Source organism: Rhinoderma darwinii (genome assembly GCF_050947455.1).
Source record: "Rhinoderma darwinii isolate aRhiDar2 chromosome 1 unlocalized genomic scaffold, aRhiDar2.hap1 SUPER_1_unloc_12, whole genome shotgun sequence".
Classification (NCBI taxonomy): domain Eukaryota; kingdom Metazoa; phylum Chordata; class Amphibia; order Anura; family Rhinodermatidae; genus Rhinoderma; species Rhinoderma darwinii.
The window spans coordinates 25,759-45,586 of record NW_027461648.1 but is presented as its reverse complement, the minus strand read 5'-3'; the positions used below and the strand labels follow the sequence as shown (position 1 = coordinate 45,586).

Sequence of the window (19,828 nt, the reverse complement as noted above, 5' to 3'; positions counted from 1 at the left end):
AGCAGACGCGAGATCCGGTAAGTCTGACGTCTTCCGCTCGTCTTCATCTTCTCCTTGTGGTGAAGGTTTTGTGAATTTTTTTGCTTATTTGTATTTTTTCCTTTTCTAGGATCCGACTTTGGAAAATATGAAAAACGTTTTCGGTTTCTTCTGATCCAGGATCGAGCTGTGTAAGGGTGGACTAGCGGCCATATCCACGGGTGAAGAAGGACCCTCCCCCTATTCATCTCACCGATCATCGCATGTTAAAGGGCCGGAGCCACAGAAAACCGCACAGAAATTCTACCAGATTCTATAATAAACATATTTTTGATGATGTATGGAGCGGGCTCACGCGCTGAGCCTGCCCCATACACTGCAGGTGTCAGCTTCTGACACGCTGCACTAACGGCTAGGAACAGTGATGGCGCTGTTTAACTAGTTAAATACTGCGGTCAATAGCGACCGCGGCATTTATATTGGTTTTCCTACGAAGGACATTTATGACATATCCACAGGTGTAATATCTCTAGAACGGGGCCCCCTAAGCCCCATTCCATCTTACCCGGCTCCGCGGTCTTCCGGCCACTTCACTTTCTGGTTACATGTTCGAGTTACGCAAACAGCGTAACTCTCTGAGCTACGCAGTTTCCGCAACTCCCATAGAACTGAATAGTAGTTACGGAAACAGCGTAGCATGCTACGCTGCTTCTATAACTGACATTCACTACTATGGGAGTTCCGGAAACAGCGTAGCTCAGCGAGTTACGCTGTTTCCGTAACTCATCCATGTATTGCAGTGTATTGTACCAGCGATCTAATGATCACTGGTTCAAGTCCCCTAGGGGAACTAATAAAATGGGTGTAAAAAAATAAATTTAAAGTTAAAAAAAAACTTTTCCCATTTTTCCCCAAGCACAATGTAAAAATAATAACAAAATTGGTATCGCTGCATCGGTAAAAGTCCAGAACTATTACAATATAGCATTATTTGACTCACACAGTGAACGGTGTAATTTTTTTAAATTTAAAACCCCCTACTGTCTGTATTCTTCTACCATATTACGTTATATATGGCCGCTCTGTTGTAACGGTTCACTGGGATACGCTTCTTGTGATGTCATCTAGAATGTGGGCAGATTCTATTTCTCTGAGCGTGACGTCCTCTAGAGAATCTGAGCGTGATGTCATGTGAAGGGCGGGGCCTGTGATCTGCATGCGTTCCGTTTGCACATAATGGCCCTCATGTTGTGACATCAAGTTTATAAATTGGGATCACACATTGACCGCGGTGTCAGTTTCTGTTGCTGGCTCTCATCATGGACGTGTCTTATAAGAAGAAGGGGATGGTGAAGATGTTTCCAATGAGGAGTGTTATAGAGAAGATGGAGGTTGGCGGACGCCAGTTTCCGGAGGACGTTGAGATGGAGGAGGAGCACGAGAAGATGGAAGTTAGCGGACGCCAGTTTCCGGAGGACGTGGAGATGGAGGAGGATCACGAGAGGATGGAAGTTGGTGGACGCCGGTTTCCGGAGGACGTGGAGATGGAGAAGAAGGACGGGAAGATGGAGGTTGGCGGACGCCAGTTTCCGGAGGACGTGGAGATGGAGGAGGATCACGAGAGGATGGAAGCTGGCGGACGCCAGTTTCCGGAGAATGTGGAGATGGAGGAGGATCACGAGAGGATGGAAGTTGGCGGACGCCAGTTTCCGGAGGACGTGGAGAAGGAGGAGGATCACGAGAGGATGGAAGCTGGCGGACGCCAGTTTCCGGAGGACGTGGAGATGGAGGAGGATCACGAGAGGATGGAAGTTGGCGGACGCCAGTTTCCGGAGGACGTGGAGAAGGAGGATGGGAAGATGGAAGTTGGTGGACGCCAGTTTCCGGAGGACCTGGAGATGGAGGAAGTGAAGGATAATGATGACAAACTGGAGGTTGGCGGACGCCAATTTGCAGCTGCTGATGTGGAGATGGACGATCTTTCGGGGGCTACAGTTAACATCAGGGCCTCCAACCCCCGAAAGAGAAAGTGGCCATTTTAGTAACATCTGCCGCTTGGGGCCTATTTACCATCAGGGCCCCCAACCCCCGGGAGAGATAGCGGCCATCTTATTTCTATCTGCCGCTCAGGGCCCATTTACCATCTTTAGGTGAGGTAAGTGCCGTCCACTGATGATCTTCTCACCTCACGACTCTTCTACAGCTGCCTGGACACTGAATTTCTGTTTGTTTCTTTTTGCAGTTGTCACCCCAATATTGTGGTCTTTACCACCTAAACCATCAGAAATTCCCATGAAGACTCCTCCAGTGATGAGCAGACGCGAGATCCAGTAAGTCTGACGTCTTCCGCTCGTCTTCATCTTCTCCTTGTGGTGAAGGTTTTGTGAATTTTTTTGCTTTGGAAAATATGAAAAACGTTTTCAGTTTCTTCTGATCCAGGATCGAGCTGTGTAAGGGTGGACTAGCGGCCATATCCACGGGTGAAGAAGGACCCTCCCCCTCTTCATCTCACCGATCATCGCATGTTAAAGGGCCGGAGCCACAGAAAACCGCACAAATTCTACCAGATTCTATAATAAACATATTTTTTTTTAACCATTTTTAGTGTATTCATTTCTAGATTGGGGAATTTATCCAGGGAACCTGTGTTCTATGGGGATCCGAAGGTTATAGGTGTAATACTCTGCAGAATATATCACTATGTATCTGTCAGGAGGTGGAGAGGACAGAGCAATGTTCTGCAGATCTCTAGACAGGTCAGTGGTGTAATAATCTGCAGAATATATCACGATCTGTCAGGAGGTAGAGGAGAAATGTTCTGTAGATCTCTATATAGGTTAGTGGTGTAATAATCTGCAGAATATATCACCATATATCAGTCATGTGATACAGGAGCAATGTTCTGCAGATCTGTAGACAGGTCAGTGGTGTAATAATCTGCAGAATATATCACTCTGTACCTGTCTGGAGGCTTTTTGGCATTTTTCTTGAAAATATAAACAATTGCTGGTAAATGTATACATTTTCTAACGTCATAAAACAAAAGGACAGATAAATTAATACCAACAAGGGACAATATATTACCCCCCCCCCATAAAAAGTGGAGGTGAAATGTCCGAATGTCTTTCTTATTCTGCAGATATCATTTTATTCCTTTATTTCACTAACACAGCAGATGATAACAGAGAATCACAGCTCAATATTTATTACCCCGATTCTGCAGTTTTTAGTAATATGACATATGTGGCCCTAGTGTGCCATGTGACTTATTGGACTCTTTGCGGTGCAACTCACACGGCGGCAGTATAACGGCAGAAACTGGAGAACAAATATGAAAGACCCCTAGTTTGTGCAAAGTGAAATTGAGCTGGGCAGCATAAAGCACCCGTCAGATGAGTGGAACCCCCTATAAGAGCAGTGGGCCTCGGCATTTGCCCAGTTCGACCATGTGTGGACGCTGGCCCTGATCTGCGTCCTGAGAACGTAGATGTAGTTGACACCGGGACATGCCAGCGGCCGATAGGGACACCACCTGGAATCTGGGACTGTTGGGAGGTATGGAGACCCTCCCCAAATGACCCCATTTTGGATTCTACACCCCTCAGGGTGAGCATTTAGGGCTGCAGTGAGCATTTTGACTCCACAGGTGTTACATAGAATGTATTAGAATTGAGCAGTGGAAATAAAAAGTAGTTCTAGCTAAAAAAAAAATTATATTCAAAAAGAAAGAAACGATAACAAGCCCCCAGGAGTACATTAGGGTATATGTAATCTGTGAGGACTACATAAGGGTATATGTAATCTGTGAGGTATACATCAGGGTATATATAATATGTGCGGAGTACATCAGGGTATATGTAATATGTGTGAGGAGTACATCAGGGTATATGTAATATGTGAGCAGTACATTAGGGTATATGTAAGCTGTGCGGAGTACATTAGGGTATATGTAATATGTGAGGAGTACATCAGGGTATATGTAATATGTGAGGAATACATCAGGATATATGTAATCTGTGCGGAGTACATCAGGGTATATGTAATATGTGAGGAGTACATCAGGGTATATGTAATATGTGAGGAGTACATCAGGGTATATGTAAGATGTGAGGAGTACATCAGGGTATATGTAAGATGTGAGGAGTACATCAGGGTATATGTAATCTGTGAGGAGTACATCAAGGTATATGTAATCTGTGCAAGGTACATCAGGGTGTATATAATCTGTGCGGAGTACATCAGAGTATATGTAATATGTGAGGAGTACATCAGGGTATATGTAATCTATGAGGAGTACATCAGGGTATATGTAATCTGTGAGGACTACATAAGGGTATATGTAATCTGTGAGGTATACATCAGGGTATATATAATATGTGCGGAGTACATCAGGGTATATGTAATCTGTGAGGACTACATAAGGGTATATGTAATCTGTGAGGTATACATCAGGGTATATATAATATGTGCGGAGTACATCAGGGTATATGTAATATGTGTGAGGAGTACATCAGGGTATATGTAATATGTGAGCAGTACATTAGGGTATATGTAAGCTGTGCGGAGTACATTAGGGTATATGTAATATGTGAGGAGTACATCAGGGTATATGTAATATGTGAGGAATACATCAGGATATATGTAATCTGTGCGGAGTACATCAGGGTATATGTAATATGTGAGGAGTACATCAGGGTATATGTAATATGTGAGGAGTACATCAGGGTATATGTAAGATGTGAGGAGTACATCAGGGTATATGTAAGATGTGAGGAGTACATCAGGGTATATGTAATCTGTGAGGAGTACATCAAGGTATATGTAATCTGTGCAAGGTACATCAGGGTGTATATAATCTGTGCGGAGTACATCAGAGTATATGTAATATGTGAGGAGTACATCAGGGTATATGTAATCTCTGAGGAGTACATCAGGGTATATGTAATCTGTGAGGAGTACATCAGGGTATATGTAATCTGTGAGGAGTACATCAGGATATATGTAATCTCTGCGAAGTACATCATGGTATATGTAATATGTGAGGAGTACATCAGGGTATATGTAATCTGCGCGGAGTACATCAGGGTATATGTAATATATGAGGAGTACACCAGGGTATATGTAATATGTGAGGAGTACATCAGGGTATATATAATCTGTGAGGAGTACATCAGGATATATGTAATCTGTGAGTAGTACATCAAGGTATACACTACCGTTCAAAAGTTTGGGGTTTTCCATGAAAACTTACACTTATATTTATCAAATGAGTTGCAAAATGACTAGAAAATATAGTCCAGACATTGACAAGGTTAGAAATAATGATTTTTATTTGAAATAATAATTTTCTCCTTCAAACTTTGCTTTCGTCTTGGATTGCTCCATTTGCAGCAATTCCAACATTGCAGACCTTTGGCATTCTAGCTGTTAATTTGCTGAGGTAATGTGGAGAAATTTCACCCCATGCTTCCAGAAGCCCCTCCCACAAGTTGGATTGGCTTGATGGGCACTTCTTGCGTCGTACCATACAGTCAAGCTGCTCCCACAACAGCTTTATGGGGTTGAGATCTGGTGACTGCGCTGGCCACTCCATTACAGATAGAATACCAGCTGCCTGCTTCTTCCCTTAATAGTTCTTGCATCATTTGGAGGCGTGCTTTGAGTCATTGTCCTGTTGTAGGATGAAATTGCCTCCAATCAAGCGCTGTCCACAGGGTATGGCATGGCGTTGCAAAATGGAGTGATAGCCTTCCATATTTAAAATCCCTTTTACCTTGTACAAATCTCCCACTTTACCAGCACCAAAGCAACCCCAGACCATCACATTACCTCCACCATGCTTGACAGATGGCGTCAGGCACTCTTCCAGCATCTTTTCAGTTGTTCTGCGTCTCACAAATGTTCTTCTGTGTGATCCAAACACCTCAAACTTCGATTCGTCTGTCCATAACACTTTTTTCCAATCTTCCTCTGTCCAATGTCTGTGTGCTTTTGCCCATATTAATCTTTTCCTTTTATTAGCCAGTCTCAGATATGGCTTTTTCTTTGCCACTCTGCCCTGAAGGCCAGCATCCTGGAGTCGCCTCTTCACTGTAGACGTTGACACTGGCGTTTTGCGGGTACTATTTAATGAAGCTGCCAGTTGAGGACCTGTGAGGCGTCTATTTCTCAAACTAGAGACGCTAATGTACTTGTCTTGTTGCTCAGTTGTGCAGCGGGGCCTCCCACGTCTCTTTCTACTCTGGTTAGAGCCTGTGTGTGCTGTCCTCTGAAGGGAGTAGTACACACCGTTGTAGGAAATCTTCAGTTTCTTGGCAATTTCTCGCATGGAATAGCCTTCATTTCTAAGAACAAGAAAAAACTGTCGAGTTTCACATGAAAGCTCTCTTTTTCTAGCCATTTGGAGAGTTTAATCGAACCCACAAATGTAATGCTCCAGATTCTCAACTAGCTCAAAGGAAGGTCAGTTTTATAGCTCCTCTATAGCAAAACTGTTTACAGCGGTGCTAACATAATTGCACAAGGGTTTTCAACTGTTTTCTAATCATCCATTAGCCTTCTAACACAGTTAGCAAACACAATGTACCATTTGAACACTGGAGTGATGGTTGCTGGAAATGGGCCTCTATACACCTATGTAGATATTGCATTAAAAACCAGACGTTTGCAGCTAGAATAGTCATTTACCACATTAACAATCTATAGAGTGTATTTCTGATTAATTTAATGTTATCTTCATTGAAAAAAACTGTGCTTTTCTTGCAAAAATAAGGAAATTTCTAAGTAACCCTAAACTTTTGAACGGTAGTGTATATATATAGATAATACAGGATCCACCATCCATAATAGACTGATCCTTCCTGTTCTGTAGAGATCACTTCTCAGCATACATCTCATTATCATCACAGGCAGGATTACAATTTTGGGTGCCCGTCCGTCAAAGGACCCCGGACAGAAGATCCAAGTAGTTTTCACCACTTCTGTCTACTCTGTACTCATGTACACATTTATAGAATAGAGGCTGCTTCCGCTATTGGTCCCGGTGGTCATGTGACTGGTCACATGATTGCGGAGATGCGGGTAGTAGGAGCCTGCTGCAGGGTCTAGCTAGACCAAGCACAGCCCTATCAGTGACCATAGTCAGTGTAACACGGCTGATCTCCCCTACTGTGCACCACCAGTTACAGAGGAAATGTATAGTGTAATAAAAATAAAATGTAATAATAAAGTTCCCCAAATGTCTTTTCTTACCTTTGAGGGAAAGGCCATTAACACCTTCCCGCGATTGGGAGTGACTGTACGTCTGGAATGAAAGTGATTTAACGCATTCGGGCGTACAGTTACGCCCAAGCTTCAAACTGTCACCATCTCAACAGACATGGTGACAGCGTCCCGATCGCAACTGTCATAGAGCAGGACTCGCGGCACAGGACCAATCAGAGTGGTCCCGTGCCGGCACGAGCTGTGATTGTCCAGCCAATCACAGCGCAGGAGCAGTGGTTTGCCGGCATCTCCGTCTCTGACAAGCTCATTCCTGTCAGAGAGCTTGTCAGAGTCGGAGACAAGTACAAATACAGTGAAGATTGTGAAAAAAAGAACCAAAAAACCCAGCGATCTGCCACTTTTCTGCCCACTAACCAGTGATCACCCCCTTTGGTGCCCACTGGTTAATAAAAAAAAATAAATATATATATATATATATCATTTCAGTCCCCCACAGTGTCCTTCTGCCGTGCTGTGATCTGTCACCTGTCGCAGTACCCGGTTGCCATCACCCTGCTGTGTCCCTAGATACTGCCCAAGTTGCCTGTTAGGTAGGGTACCCTTACTAATTGAATACAGCAGGGTCGCTGGTCTGTTCTCATTCCACAGTTGAGAGTAGCGGTTTATTTTTTGATAAATAAAAGTTTTTTAAAACATTTTTTTTAAAAATGAAGAAAAAAAAAGTTACAAAAAAATTTGTTTGTTAGTTAGGTAGCAAGAGTTCGTTAGTGTGGCCAAAAGAGTCTTCACAGCCGAGGAAGCATATGAAATGCTGTGTTCCGATACGGACAGCGCGAGTGAAGGTGAAGCACAGCTCGTGCTTCCACCTTCCTCTGCATCCAGTGACGCTGAGTCTGCATCTCCCAGTCGGCGCAGAAGAGCAGTAGGTCCTGCTCTGCCTGAGCTGACCTGGGAAGCTGCGGACAATTGTACCCCTCAGGTTCCTGAATTTACAGCCCCCTCAGGCATTCAAATTGAAATTACGGGTTTCAGCCCCATTGATTATTTGAAACTTTTTTTTCAGAATTAATTGTCCAGCAGACCAACATCTATGCGGAACAGTTTATCGCCCAGAACCCCGACTCTTTTTATGGGAGAAGCCAAAATTGGACCCCCACAAACCCAGTTGAATTGCGGAAGTTTTGGGGCATATTTTTAAGTTTTGGTCTCATAAAAAAGCCCAGTATTAGAGACTATTGGTCCCCTGATATTTTATATAACACCCCCCTTTACCGCACAGTAATCACAGGGAAGCGATTCGAATCCATCGTAAAGTTCCTGCATTAAAATTACAATAGTCAGTGTCCACCCCCACAGGACCCAAATTTTGATAGGCTATATAAAATAAGACCATTAATTGCCCACTACTCCCAAAATTTTTCCCAACTTTATACCCCCCAACAAAATATTTCGGTGGATGAATCACTAGTCAGCTTCAAGGGTAGACTGCGCTTCAAGGGTAGACTGCACTTTAGGCAGTATCTACCCAATAAAAGAGCCCGGTATGGCATAAAACTCTACAAGCTGTGCGCAAGTGCCACCGGTTACACCTACTCTTTTAGGGTCTATGAGGGGAAAGACTCCCAAATAGATCCCCCAGAATGCCCCACCTTCCTAGGAATTAGTGGAAAGATCGTATGTGATCTTATCCATCCTTTACTTGGCAAAGGATATCATCTTTATCTGGACAACTTTTACAATAGTGTCCCATTGTTAAAAGTTCTCTCGTCCAGATCCACCTTGGCGTGCGGAACAATCCGCAAAAATCAGAAGGGCCTCCCCAAAACTTTGCTGGGTCAGATCCTAAAATTAGGAGAGAGCGGAGCTGTCTGCAGCGACAATCTGCTCCTCCTGAAGTATAGGGATAAAAGGGACGTCCTTATACTGACCAGCATTCATGACAGCAGAGGCAGCCTTGTCCCTGTACGCTGATCCACCACCCAATTTCCCAAACTATTCTGCGTACAGGAGTACAACAAATATATGGGTGGCGTTGACCTGTCTGACCAGGTCATAAAACCATACAACGCCATGCGCAAGACAAAGGTATGGTATAAAAAGCTGTCTGTGCATCTTACACAGATGGCAGCAGACAACGCCTTTGTCCTCTACAGATATGCCGGCAGTGGGGATACGTTCCTGCAATTTCAGGAAGAGGTCATCAAGTCCCTGATATTTGGTAACCAGGAAGAGGAGGGCAGTTCATCCGGTTCTTCCGTCAGCAGGATAATTCCCGGTCAGCATTTCCCCACAGAAATCCAACCCACTGAAAAAAAACAGAAGCCCCCAAGAAAATGCAGTGTGTGCACCAAGCGAGGCATCCGTAAGGACACCACATACCAATGTGAGACGTGTCCCACAAATTCCAGTCTGTGCAAAATATATCATACCTCATTGGATTTTTAATTTATTTATTCTTCATTCACCTCTTCTGTCTCCCATATTGGCCATGACCAATTATTCATTTTTTTACTGACCAGCCCCATTTAAAATTTGATCACTCAAAATTTGTAAAAAAACACCTAAAACAAAACTAAAAATTCTCACTATACCAAGGACCCGAGGGAGTGTCTCTCTCACCTAGGTTGCAAATTATTTTTTGGGCTGGATTTTATGGAATGGTGGGTAGGTTGGTAGTAGGACATGCCATTCCCTCTCCCTCCATTGCGGGTTTTCCAGGTTGTCCTCCTTATTTACTAAAATTAAAGTATTTCTTATTATACCCCTAGATGAATACCTAGAGGGTTGTCACTTCACAAATTAAAAATTCTCACTATACCCCTAGATGAATACCTTGAAAGGTGTTACATTACAATCTAAATCTTCTCACTATACCGGTAGATGAATTCTTTGAGGGGTTTAGTTTCCTAAATGGGGTCACTTTTCTGGGTTTCTAATGTTTTGACACACAGAGCCTCTGTTTTCATGACACAGGGCAGTAAATGCCATCGTAGTAGGCCTCAGATGTTGCATGGTGCTCTTTACCTTTTGAGCCCCGCCACGTGCTCAAACAGCAGTTTATCTCCACAAATGGGGTATTGCCGTATTCAGGAGAAATTGCGTAACAAACTGTGGGTGCTTTTTCTCCTTTAACCCCTTGTGAAAATTATGAATTTGGGGCTAAAGCAACATTTTATTTGAAAAAATCTAAATTTTATTATTTTACTGCCCAGTGTATGAAACACCTATGGGGTCAAACTGCTCACTATACCACTTGAAAAATTCCTTGAGGTGTGTAGTTTCCCAAATGGAGTGACTTTTGGGGGGCTTCCACTGCACTGGCACCTTTACAAATGCGACATGGTGCAGAGAAATCAATCCAGCACTCCAAAAGCTAAATGGCGTGCCTTCTCTTCCAAGTCCTGCTGCTTGCCAAAACAGCAGTTTATGACCACATGTTTGGTATTTCCGTACGCTGGAGAAGTTGCTTTACAAATGTTGGGGTGCTTTTCCTCATTTATTTGTTGAAAAAAATAAGAATTTTGAGGTAAAGCTGTCAGGGATCATTACCATGTATATTTTTTGCAAAAATATTATCATCACACATATGTATATACATTTCAGTTCTTTGTGTAGTATACTGATATATAATAAGTTCTTTGTTCATGTCGGACACACCTATGGAAGACACCGCCCCCTGGAATGCAAGAAGAGTGAGTCTGAGAACTTGCAGCTGAGAAGCCGGTGGGGGCTTGGGCACTCCCACATCCCTAGGGAGGAGGCATGTGTCTTTTCCTGTGTTTCTTTGTTCTGAATAAAGTTAGTTTGCTTCTTGTCTGATTTGGGAAAGCTGTGTACCAACATCTTTGGCTGGTTTACTTCTTTCCAGGCATGCCTTCAGCTTTCAATTTACAGAGGTGGTTATTCGGTGTGAAATAACAGGGGAAAGGAAGATACCCTGAAATACGGACCTGACATTTGGCGCCCGAACGTGGGGCCTCACTCGTGGAAATATCAAAATCCGGACAATCGACAATCACAGGGTGAAACAGAGGACTCAAACTTGCCCACTGAAAGAGTCTGATCATCTCCATACTAAGCACGGTAAGTCAGTTGATTTTATAAATCTTCGACTTTTCTGTGTTAGTGGACAGTCTTGTGGCGATCTGTAGAACCCTTTTGTTGATTTCCTGGATTATCTCAGGCGACAGAGGCGATATTTTCCGCTGTGAGGTCGCAAACCTGTGAGACCTTAGTCGCGCCCGACTAATCATCCTCTGGGTAATTAGGGACTAGATAGAAAATATAACAGACCGGAGAGCTGTAGACTGCGAAATGTTAATATTTCCAGCGAGGCCAGAGAGTCTAGATAAAGATTGTTATATCGTAGCGAGATGTAATAAATACATTGCAGACTAGAGATTGTACTATTTCGGCGAGACTTAGTGTTGCAGACTGCGAAATTGTAATATTTCCGGCCAGACCAAGAGTTGCAGATCGAAAATTGTTATATAAATTACGTGTATAATATAGACTGTTAGAATGGATGGTTTACAGTCCATATTCAAATCTCCAGGATCGTCCGTAAAATGAAGAAATTGATGGAAGTGTGTGGAATCCATAGAGGAGGGCGGCTGCAAGCCGGAGATTGGGCAAAAGGTATTCTGGAGAACAAAGGGAAGTTGAAAGGTAGTAAGTTGATGGAAAGTGCTTTAGAGGGATTTGCAGAAGAGGAAGTTAGGAATAAGAAAGGTATTGTATGTTATATGTATTAGAAAACACAGGACCAGCCAACGCCCGGTAATGGCGTCCGTACCTCATGTTGAGTGTGTCCTCATTGTGGGCAGGAAACCCCCCTGCCCCTGATGTGACCACGCCCGGCCCAACCAACTCAGTATGAAATAATCGCCTTGTTAATTTTGTCATTTGTAACACATGCTGCAGTGTCTTTTCTATTTTAGGTTCCATTCTAGTGTGCGGGACGCTGTTCACTGATGAAACAACACGTCATCATAATATAGAGATGGTGGCCGACAGATTGGACTGTTACAGATTATGTGTTTGATGTTTTGAACGTAGATAATTCCTATACAATAGTGTGATGAATGATTGCAGATACGTATGTTGTTTTGCCGGCATTGAAAGGGTTAAGATTGTGAGACTAGAAGCTGTGAGGAATGAGTGTGTGACCCCCCCCCCCCCCCTGTAGTATGCTGCGTTTGGGAGGAGGAGGGGGGGGGCTGACTGGGTGCAGTCTGCAGACAAAAGGATTTCAATATGCACTGCTTTTAGATGTATATCAGTAATGTCTACAAACCTAAATACATTTCTTCTCTTTGCGCATGCGCTGTTGTTTATAAAAGTTACGATATTTATGTGTTATGATGTAATCAGATTTAATGTGTTTTGATGTTAATTCAGATGTATTAAACTATAGATACTGTGAGACACAGGGTTTTGAAAATGTATGTGCCCCCCACCGTTCCCTATTTTTATATACAGTTTATTGGTTTGCAGTAATTAATGTTATCAGATATAATATTTTCTGTTTTATTGAATAACTAACTACAATTGTTTTGTTTTTGATTTCACACATGAGTTATGTCATTGTAAAGATAAAATGTATTTGTCAGGAAAAAGTCATTTTTGTTTCAAGCTGTTGTACAGTACAGGGGGTTAAACTAGTGCCCGACTTTGTTATGTTGAGATGTAGTTTTGAACTCTGCTACATTACTTTCGCAGAGTCCACAAAAGGGGGAATGGTGAAGGAACTGATCAGGTACAATTGAGACCCCAATGAGTAATCCAGATGAAATGTGTAGAAGAGTAACCTAAATGGTGAGGTTTTTCTGTGTAGATGGTTCCAAATCTTTCCAGAACGGTGAATATGGCACTGGGTATGCTGTTCTGTAGTCTCCACCCAATATGAGGTAATGTGTAAAAGACCCTCCCCCTCCAGCAAATTTACACAAGAGGTGTGGGGTCACTCACAGATGAGTCTTTACAGATTTAGATGGGGGAGAAGGCAAAACAAAAAATTGTCTGAACATTGTTTATTTTATGCCAGATTTCAGTAATATATTTTTATTTGTTTTTGTATTAATCAAGTATTTGCAGAACGTGATAAAAGTGAGATTCTCAAAGTGTTCTGGATTATCAGAGGAGTGTGGAGAAGTGTATAACATTTGGTTTTATTTTAGAGGATGAAGACGCCACCCCTTTGAAATGTTCTATCTATATGTGACGTGGGTTTTTAATGTAAATTTGTAATGTAGAAATACTTCATACAGTATGTGCAAGACAGGATACAAGGCACCAGGTAAATTACCCAGAAACCACTCTCACCTTCTTGTTCATCTCAAGGAGCGGAGCTGGAGGTGCTCGCTGAGGCTGTAACCTGGCAGAAGGTAAGACGGCCGACATTTACACTGACTCTAGGTACGCTTTTGGCATCGCCCACAATTATGGGCCCATTGGTAGTAGGAACTTTATTGGATCATCGGGTAAGCCAATTGAGAGAGCAAGAGAAGACAGAACTGACAAGGGTATGTGCAGTCAGTTGTCAGTAAATTGGCTTGTCCCTGGATACAATAATGCCACCGCTAGGTTTGTAGCAGCCGGCATGATGTGCGCACGGCATTTCATAGGTAAAACAGCAAAGGTACCTGTGAAAAGTGCAGCCCGGCCAGATTACCCGTCCCACCGACTGCAGAACATACAACTACCCGAGGAAGAAGTGTATGACAATGTGCTCGTGTGTGTAGACCTGTTCTCAGGGGGGCCTGAAGCCCAGCCAGTATCTTCCCCACTGCAGACGTTGTGTGTAAGTGACAGGGGAACAGGGTTATCCCAAAGTTAGTTTGTTTAATAACTGTATTTAAGAAGTGTTGTGGGAATATTAAATACGGAGGTTAAGTTTTATGTAAAGTTCTAGACCAGCCTCAGCATTGGACTGTTGGATGTGTCAGATAAAAGGTACAGAAGCGGAATATTCCCATTCAAAAACATTTTTATTTGTTTATTTTTGTTGTTGTTGTGAAAGGGAAATTTTAGAGCAGAGAATTCTGTGCTGTGTATATGTGTATGTATAGATATATATAAAGAAGAAGAATCAGTTTGTAGGTATCAGTTTTAGTTACTGACCAGTGTGAACGTTTAAAATAAATCTGTCATTGTTAATGTTTTTCTTCAAGTTAATTATCTGATTAAGATCAATTACTGATTATGCGATGAAAAGCTTGTTCTTCACAGGAAGAGTCCAACTGGGAGCGGAAGGCGTAAGAACCAGATTCTAACAGAATGTGGACGGATAAAGGAAGGTAAACCGGTAGCGCCCAATGCATTCTTGATAGCACTTGTATTGATGGTGTATGACCTCACATATGCCCCAAGACTGCAAGGATTGACGTGGTAAGATCTAATTGGTATGTCCCAGGTTTTACAGCTGTTGCTGCTAAATTCTGTTAGAGCTGTTTGATTTGCCTACAGAACAGTCCTGGCAGACTGGTGCCAACCTTATCATACCCGCCACACACAAAGAGAACCGACCTTGAGAGGCCTTCCCAGGTAGAACGAACCAGATTAGAGTAAGAAAAGTTGGTTTAAGACACTTGTCAGATAAACATGTGGAATCTGTGTATATTTCTGTGGGTAGAAGATGTTCTAGGCAATCAGCTGAGATCAAGGTACAAATCCTGCTGAAAGAGTATCACCAAGTGCAAATGAAATGTACCCAGTAATCACACATCTTCTAGGCGCCATGTCCATTGTAACAGAGAAGTTTTTTCCTTATATAAAAGGTGTTTGATGTCATTTAAGGGCCTGACATTATTATTGTATGTACTTAGAACAACGTTTATAGTGTATGCGGATGATGTTATCACCAGATTAGTATTTATTTTAACAATTGACAAGAGTTGGGGGTCCCCAGCAAGTGCCAGTAAATATGAACTAAAAGACTTTTAACACGATGAACTCCATCACGGAGATACGGCAGGCACAGCCTGAGCCAGTACAACGCGTTTATCATGAACTGACGGCAGTGTCACAATTCTAAGCGGCCGCCCAGACAAGTAACTTGCCAGAGGAAGAGTACAGATGCGGAGGGTTTGTGGTAGTTACAATACAACTCCACTAATCCGCCTACGTGGGATCTCACCCCAGGCTCACAGTATGAGGTGCTATGTACAGCCTGGTGACGTAAACTAAAGGAGACGGTGTCTGACAGATGAGAAGGACCAAACCAAGTCCTGATGACATCAGCAAAGATCAAAGTAAAGATCAAAGACCTGAGTGACTCCGTCAGCAGTATCAAGTGTTTTGATAAGTAAGTGGCTAGGAGGGGGTAATAATAACTCCCCCACTGGACACCAACGTAGTCTGACTCCACAATTGTATGGGTTACCCTGAGGGTGACAGTCAGTGAAGAGCAGAAGACAGGAGAAGAAGGGGACGATGATGTACAGGACTGGCAATGAACTGATGGGACCCGAAACCTGAGGGTGATAACATAATGCTATCACCAATCTCATGCTATTAGTTGAGGCCCTATTGTTTATAATGTCTGAGGTTTATAATTATAATGTGTGCAAATATGCCACGGTGCTGCAAATTACAATCTGAGGAGTTTATGTGAAGGTGTGAAGTGAAGGTCACTGTGCTGCCCATGACCTGTTATATCTGCAGGGGTAAAAGTCCCTTAGGACAGTAAGTGACAGTGCGACAATTATTAACATTAGCAAAAATGTAGACTGGATTAATTATATATATATATATATATATATATATATATATATATATATATATATATTACAACCAGCAGCGGTTTGTAGATTTTACCAAGACAACCATCCTGAGGAGAATAGGGAAAGTTAGGACCACTCCGAAACCTTGGAAGTCCAGGTACAAAGGGGGGTTACTCATCAGGAGTAGCTCGTCTCAAGCTGGTGAAAAAATCAAAACCCCTACCCGCCTGGTTCGAGTGGTCGGTGGTAGGTTGATAGTCCAGACTCCGGGATAGAGTAATAATATTTTTAGGGGGGACTGTCAGGGATCATTACCATGTATATTGTTTGCAAAAATATTACATGTATTGCAGGGCCAATTTGAACACATTTACTTTGCTGCCTGTCGTCACAACAGTGCAGCAAAGACAATTTCAGCCTGCCATCTAGCACAACCTAGGCTCCTGAGACTGATACAATGCTACATATATCAGCGCATTGACTCCACTCTATTCCACCTGCAGCTTCAACTAATACCCACAGCTCAGTGATTTGTGGACGACAATGGAGCCATAGTGACAGTTTAATTACTCAATACATTACCACACTATACCATTCAAAGCCAAGGGTATGTGAGTTTGGGGGTCACTCACACATACCATATCAATAAAAGTTATATATTAATTCATCTCTAGACCACATCTTTCCTCTTCCCCCTACTCCCTACTCAATTTTGCAAAAATATTATCCTCACACATATGTATATACATTTCAGTTCTTTGTGTAATATACTGATATATAATAAGTTCTTTGTTCATGTCGGACACACCTATGGAAGACACCGCCCCCTGGAATGCAAGAAGAGTGAGTCTGAGAACTTGCAGCTGAGAAGCCGGTGGGGGCTTGGGCACTCCCACATCCCTAGGGAGGAGGCATGTGTCTTTTCCTGTGTTTCTTTGTTCTGAATAAAGTTAGTTTGCTTCCTGTCTGATTTGGGAAAGCTGTGTACCAACATCTTTGGCTTGTTTACTTCTTTCCAGGCATCCCTTCAGCTTTCAGTTTACAGAGGTGGTTATTCGGTGTTAAATAACAGGGGAAAGGAAGATACCCTGAAATACGGACCTGACAAAGCTACATCTTATTGGAAAATAATGTAATTTTTACATTTTCACTGCCCAATTCAAATGAAATCTATGAAACACCTGTGGGGACAAAATGCTCTCTACACCCCTAGATGAATTCCTCAAAGGGTGTAGTTTCCCTAATGGAGTCACTTTTGTGGGGTTTCCTTTGTTTCGGCACCACAAGACCTCTTCTAACCTGACATGGTGCCTGAAATATAATTTAATAAAAGGAAGGCCCAAAAATCCTCTAGGTACTCCTTTGCTTCTGGGGCTTTTGTTTCAGTCCAGTAGCGCACTAGGGCCACATGTGGAATATTTCTAAAAACTTCAGAATCAGGTCAATAAATATTCAGTTGTGTTTCTCTGGTAAAAATAAACTTCAGTATTACAGGAAAAATTGCCTAAAATGGTATTTCTGCAAAAAAAAAAATTACATTTGCACATTTCCCTTCCACTTTGCTTTAATTCCTGTGAAACGCATAAAGGGTTAAGAAACTTTCTAAATGCTGTTTTTAATACTTCAAGGGGTGCAGTTTTTAAAATGGGGTGATTTGTTGTGGTTCCTAATATATAAGGCCCTCAAAGCCACTTCAGAACTGAACTGGTCCCTAACAAAATAGGCTTTTGAAATTTTCTTGAAAATTTGAGAAATTGCTGTTAAATTTATAAGCCTTGTAACGTCCTAGAAAAATAAAAGGATGTTCAAAAAACAATGCCAATCTAAAGTAGACATATGGGAAATTGTAGCTAGTGACTATTTTGTGTGGTATAACTATCTGTCTTACAAGCAGATACATTTGAATTTAGAAAATGCTAATTTTTTGCAACTTTTCTCTAAATTTTGGTGTTTTTCACATAAAAATATTGAATATATCGACCAAATTTTTTCACTAACTTAAAGTACAATATAATACAGGGGGAGGAAACCTCCAGCTCACCAGCTCGCCTCCTGACAGTCCTGCTTCGCCCGGATCTCCGCAACGGTCCACGGTAGGCAATGGTACAAAAAGAAAGGATTTGATCCAGCGCTGCAGTGATGTACTTTAAAAAGGAACGTATTCCCACTTTTATTGGTATCAAAAAAAGACTTGTTAAAATGTCAATAACAGGCTTGGCGTCAAGGCAGTATTCGGTAGGTGTAATGGGCCTACGCGTTTCAAGCACGGCTGGTGCTCTTAGTCATGGCATTCAGCCTGGTAAAAGGATTTTCTGACAAAAATAAATATGTAAATTTCACCTCTACTTTGCTCTAAATTCCTGTGAAACACCTAAAGGGTTAATAGTTTCTAAAATGGGGTGTTTGGGGTGTTTGATGGGAGTTTCTAATATATAGGCTCCTCAAAGCAACTTCAGAACTGAACTGGAACCTAAAAAAAAATAAAAATGAGGCAATACTTTGCTTCTAACATTATACTGATAATGAGCCGTGCCCACCCTGAGATGACGCCAGTTTTGACTGTTTGTATAAACGGAGACCCCTATTAGACCGTGCCAGTGCCCGGTTTTCACAAGCATTCACCCCCGAGAAGTGTATTTCTATTGATGAGTCCTTGGTACATTTTAAAGGGGGGCTTCAATTCCGCCAGTACCTGCCGAGTAAGAGGGCAAGGTATGGCGTGAAGATGTATAAGCTGTGCGAGAGTGAATCAGGGTATACCTACAAATTTAGGATATATGAAGGGAAGGACACCAGTATTCAGCCCCCAGAATGTCGTCCCCCCCCCTTACTGGGAGTTAATGCAAAAATTGTGTGGGATTTGGTGCACCCACTGCTGGACCAGGGTTACCACCTCTACCTGGATAATTTTTATACCAGCGTCCCACTCTTCAACTGCCTCGCTTCCAGAAATCCTGCGGCATGCGGCACTGCTAGAAGAAATCTGAGAGGCCTTCCTAAGACTCTGCTTGGGCAAACACTCAGAAGGGGTGAGAGCAGGGCACAATCTAGCAGCAACATATTGTGTGTCAAGTACAAGGACAAGAGAGATGTCACACCAGTACCCATGTACCTCTACGAGGTACCAGTACAGAGACCCTCAAACCAGACTGCATCCTGGACTACAATAGGTACATGGGAGGGGTGGACTTGTCAGATCAAGTCCTGAAGCCCTACAGCGCCATGAGGTGTGGTATAAGAAGCTGTTTGTGCACATCATACAGATGGCATTGTACAATGTGTTACGTGCTACGTCGATGTGCAGGCCAGAGGGGAACTTTCCTGGAATTTCAAGAGGTGGTTATCAAGAAACTAATCTTAACCCCTTCCCGCTCCTTGACGTACTATTACGTCATGGCAGCTGTATCGTTCGCGCTCCATGCCGTAATAGTACGTCTCGGGAGTAACGGCCGTTTCGGCCGTCCTCCCGACACATACAGGAGCTGTGACGCTGCTGTCTTGTTCAGCAGCTGTCACAGCTCCTACAGCGGGGACCGATCGCTGTGTCCCCGCTGATTAACCCCTTAAAAGCCGCGTTCTATAGAGATCGCGGCTTTTTAGGGGTTAAGCTGCCATCGCCGGCCTGCTACGCGATAGCGGCCGGCGATGGTGACTATGGCAACCGGACACCAAACAATGGCGTCCGGCTATGCCATAGACGGAAGCCTAGTGGGTCCTGACAACGTCAGGACCCACTATGCTTGCTGTCAGTGAGTAGCTGACAGTTCTAATACACTGCACTACGCATGTAGTGCAGTGTATTAGAATAGCGATCAGGGCCTCCTGCCCTCAAGTCCCCTAGTGGGACAAAGTAATAAAGTTAAAAAAAAGTTAAAAAAAGATGTGTAAAAATAAGAAAATAA

The 19,828-nt window shown here is 42.8% G+C and overlaps 1 protein-coding gene across 2 annotated transcripts in view; it reads left to right on the top strand.

Annotated features, from left to right (window-relative positions):
- Positions 1 to 12,333, top strand: part of LOC142669034 (gastrula zinc finger protein XlCGF66.1-like) — a 351,749-nt gene extending 339,416 nt beyond the window's left edge. Inside the window, exons 6-7 of one of the 2 annotated variants that reach the window (XR_012851765.1) lie at positions 11,072 to 11,286; positions 11,759 to 12,333. Coding sequence is in view for 1 of the 2 variants with exons in the window: in XM_075847092.1 (XP_075703207.1) it covers positions 11,072 to 11,121 (50 nt within the window). In the remaining variant the exon portion in view is untranslated. Of the gene's footprint in view, positions 1 to 11,071 lie in introns of both variants that reach the window. The other variant, XM_075847092.1, reaches the window with a different exon arrangement.
- Positions 12,334 to 19,828: the final 7,495 nt, after the last annotated feature.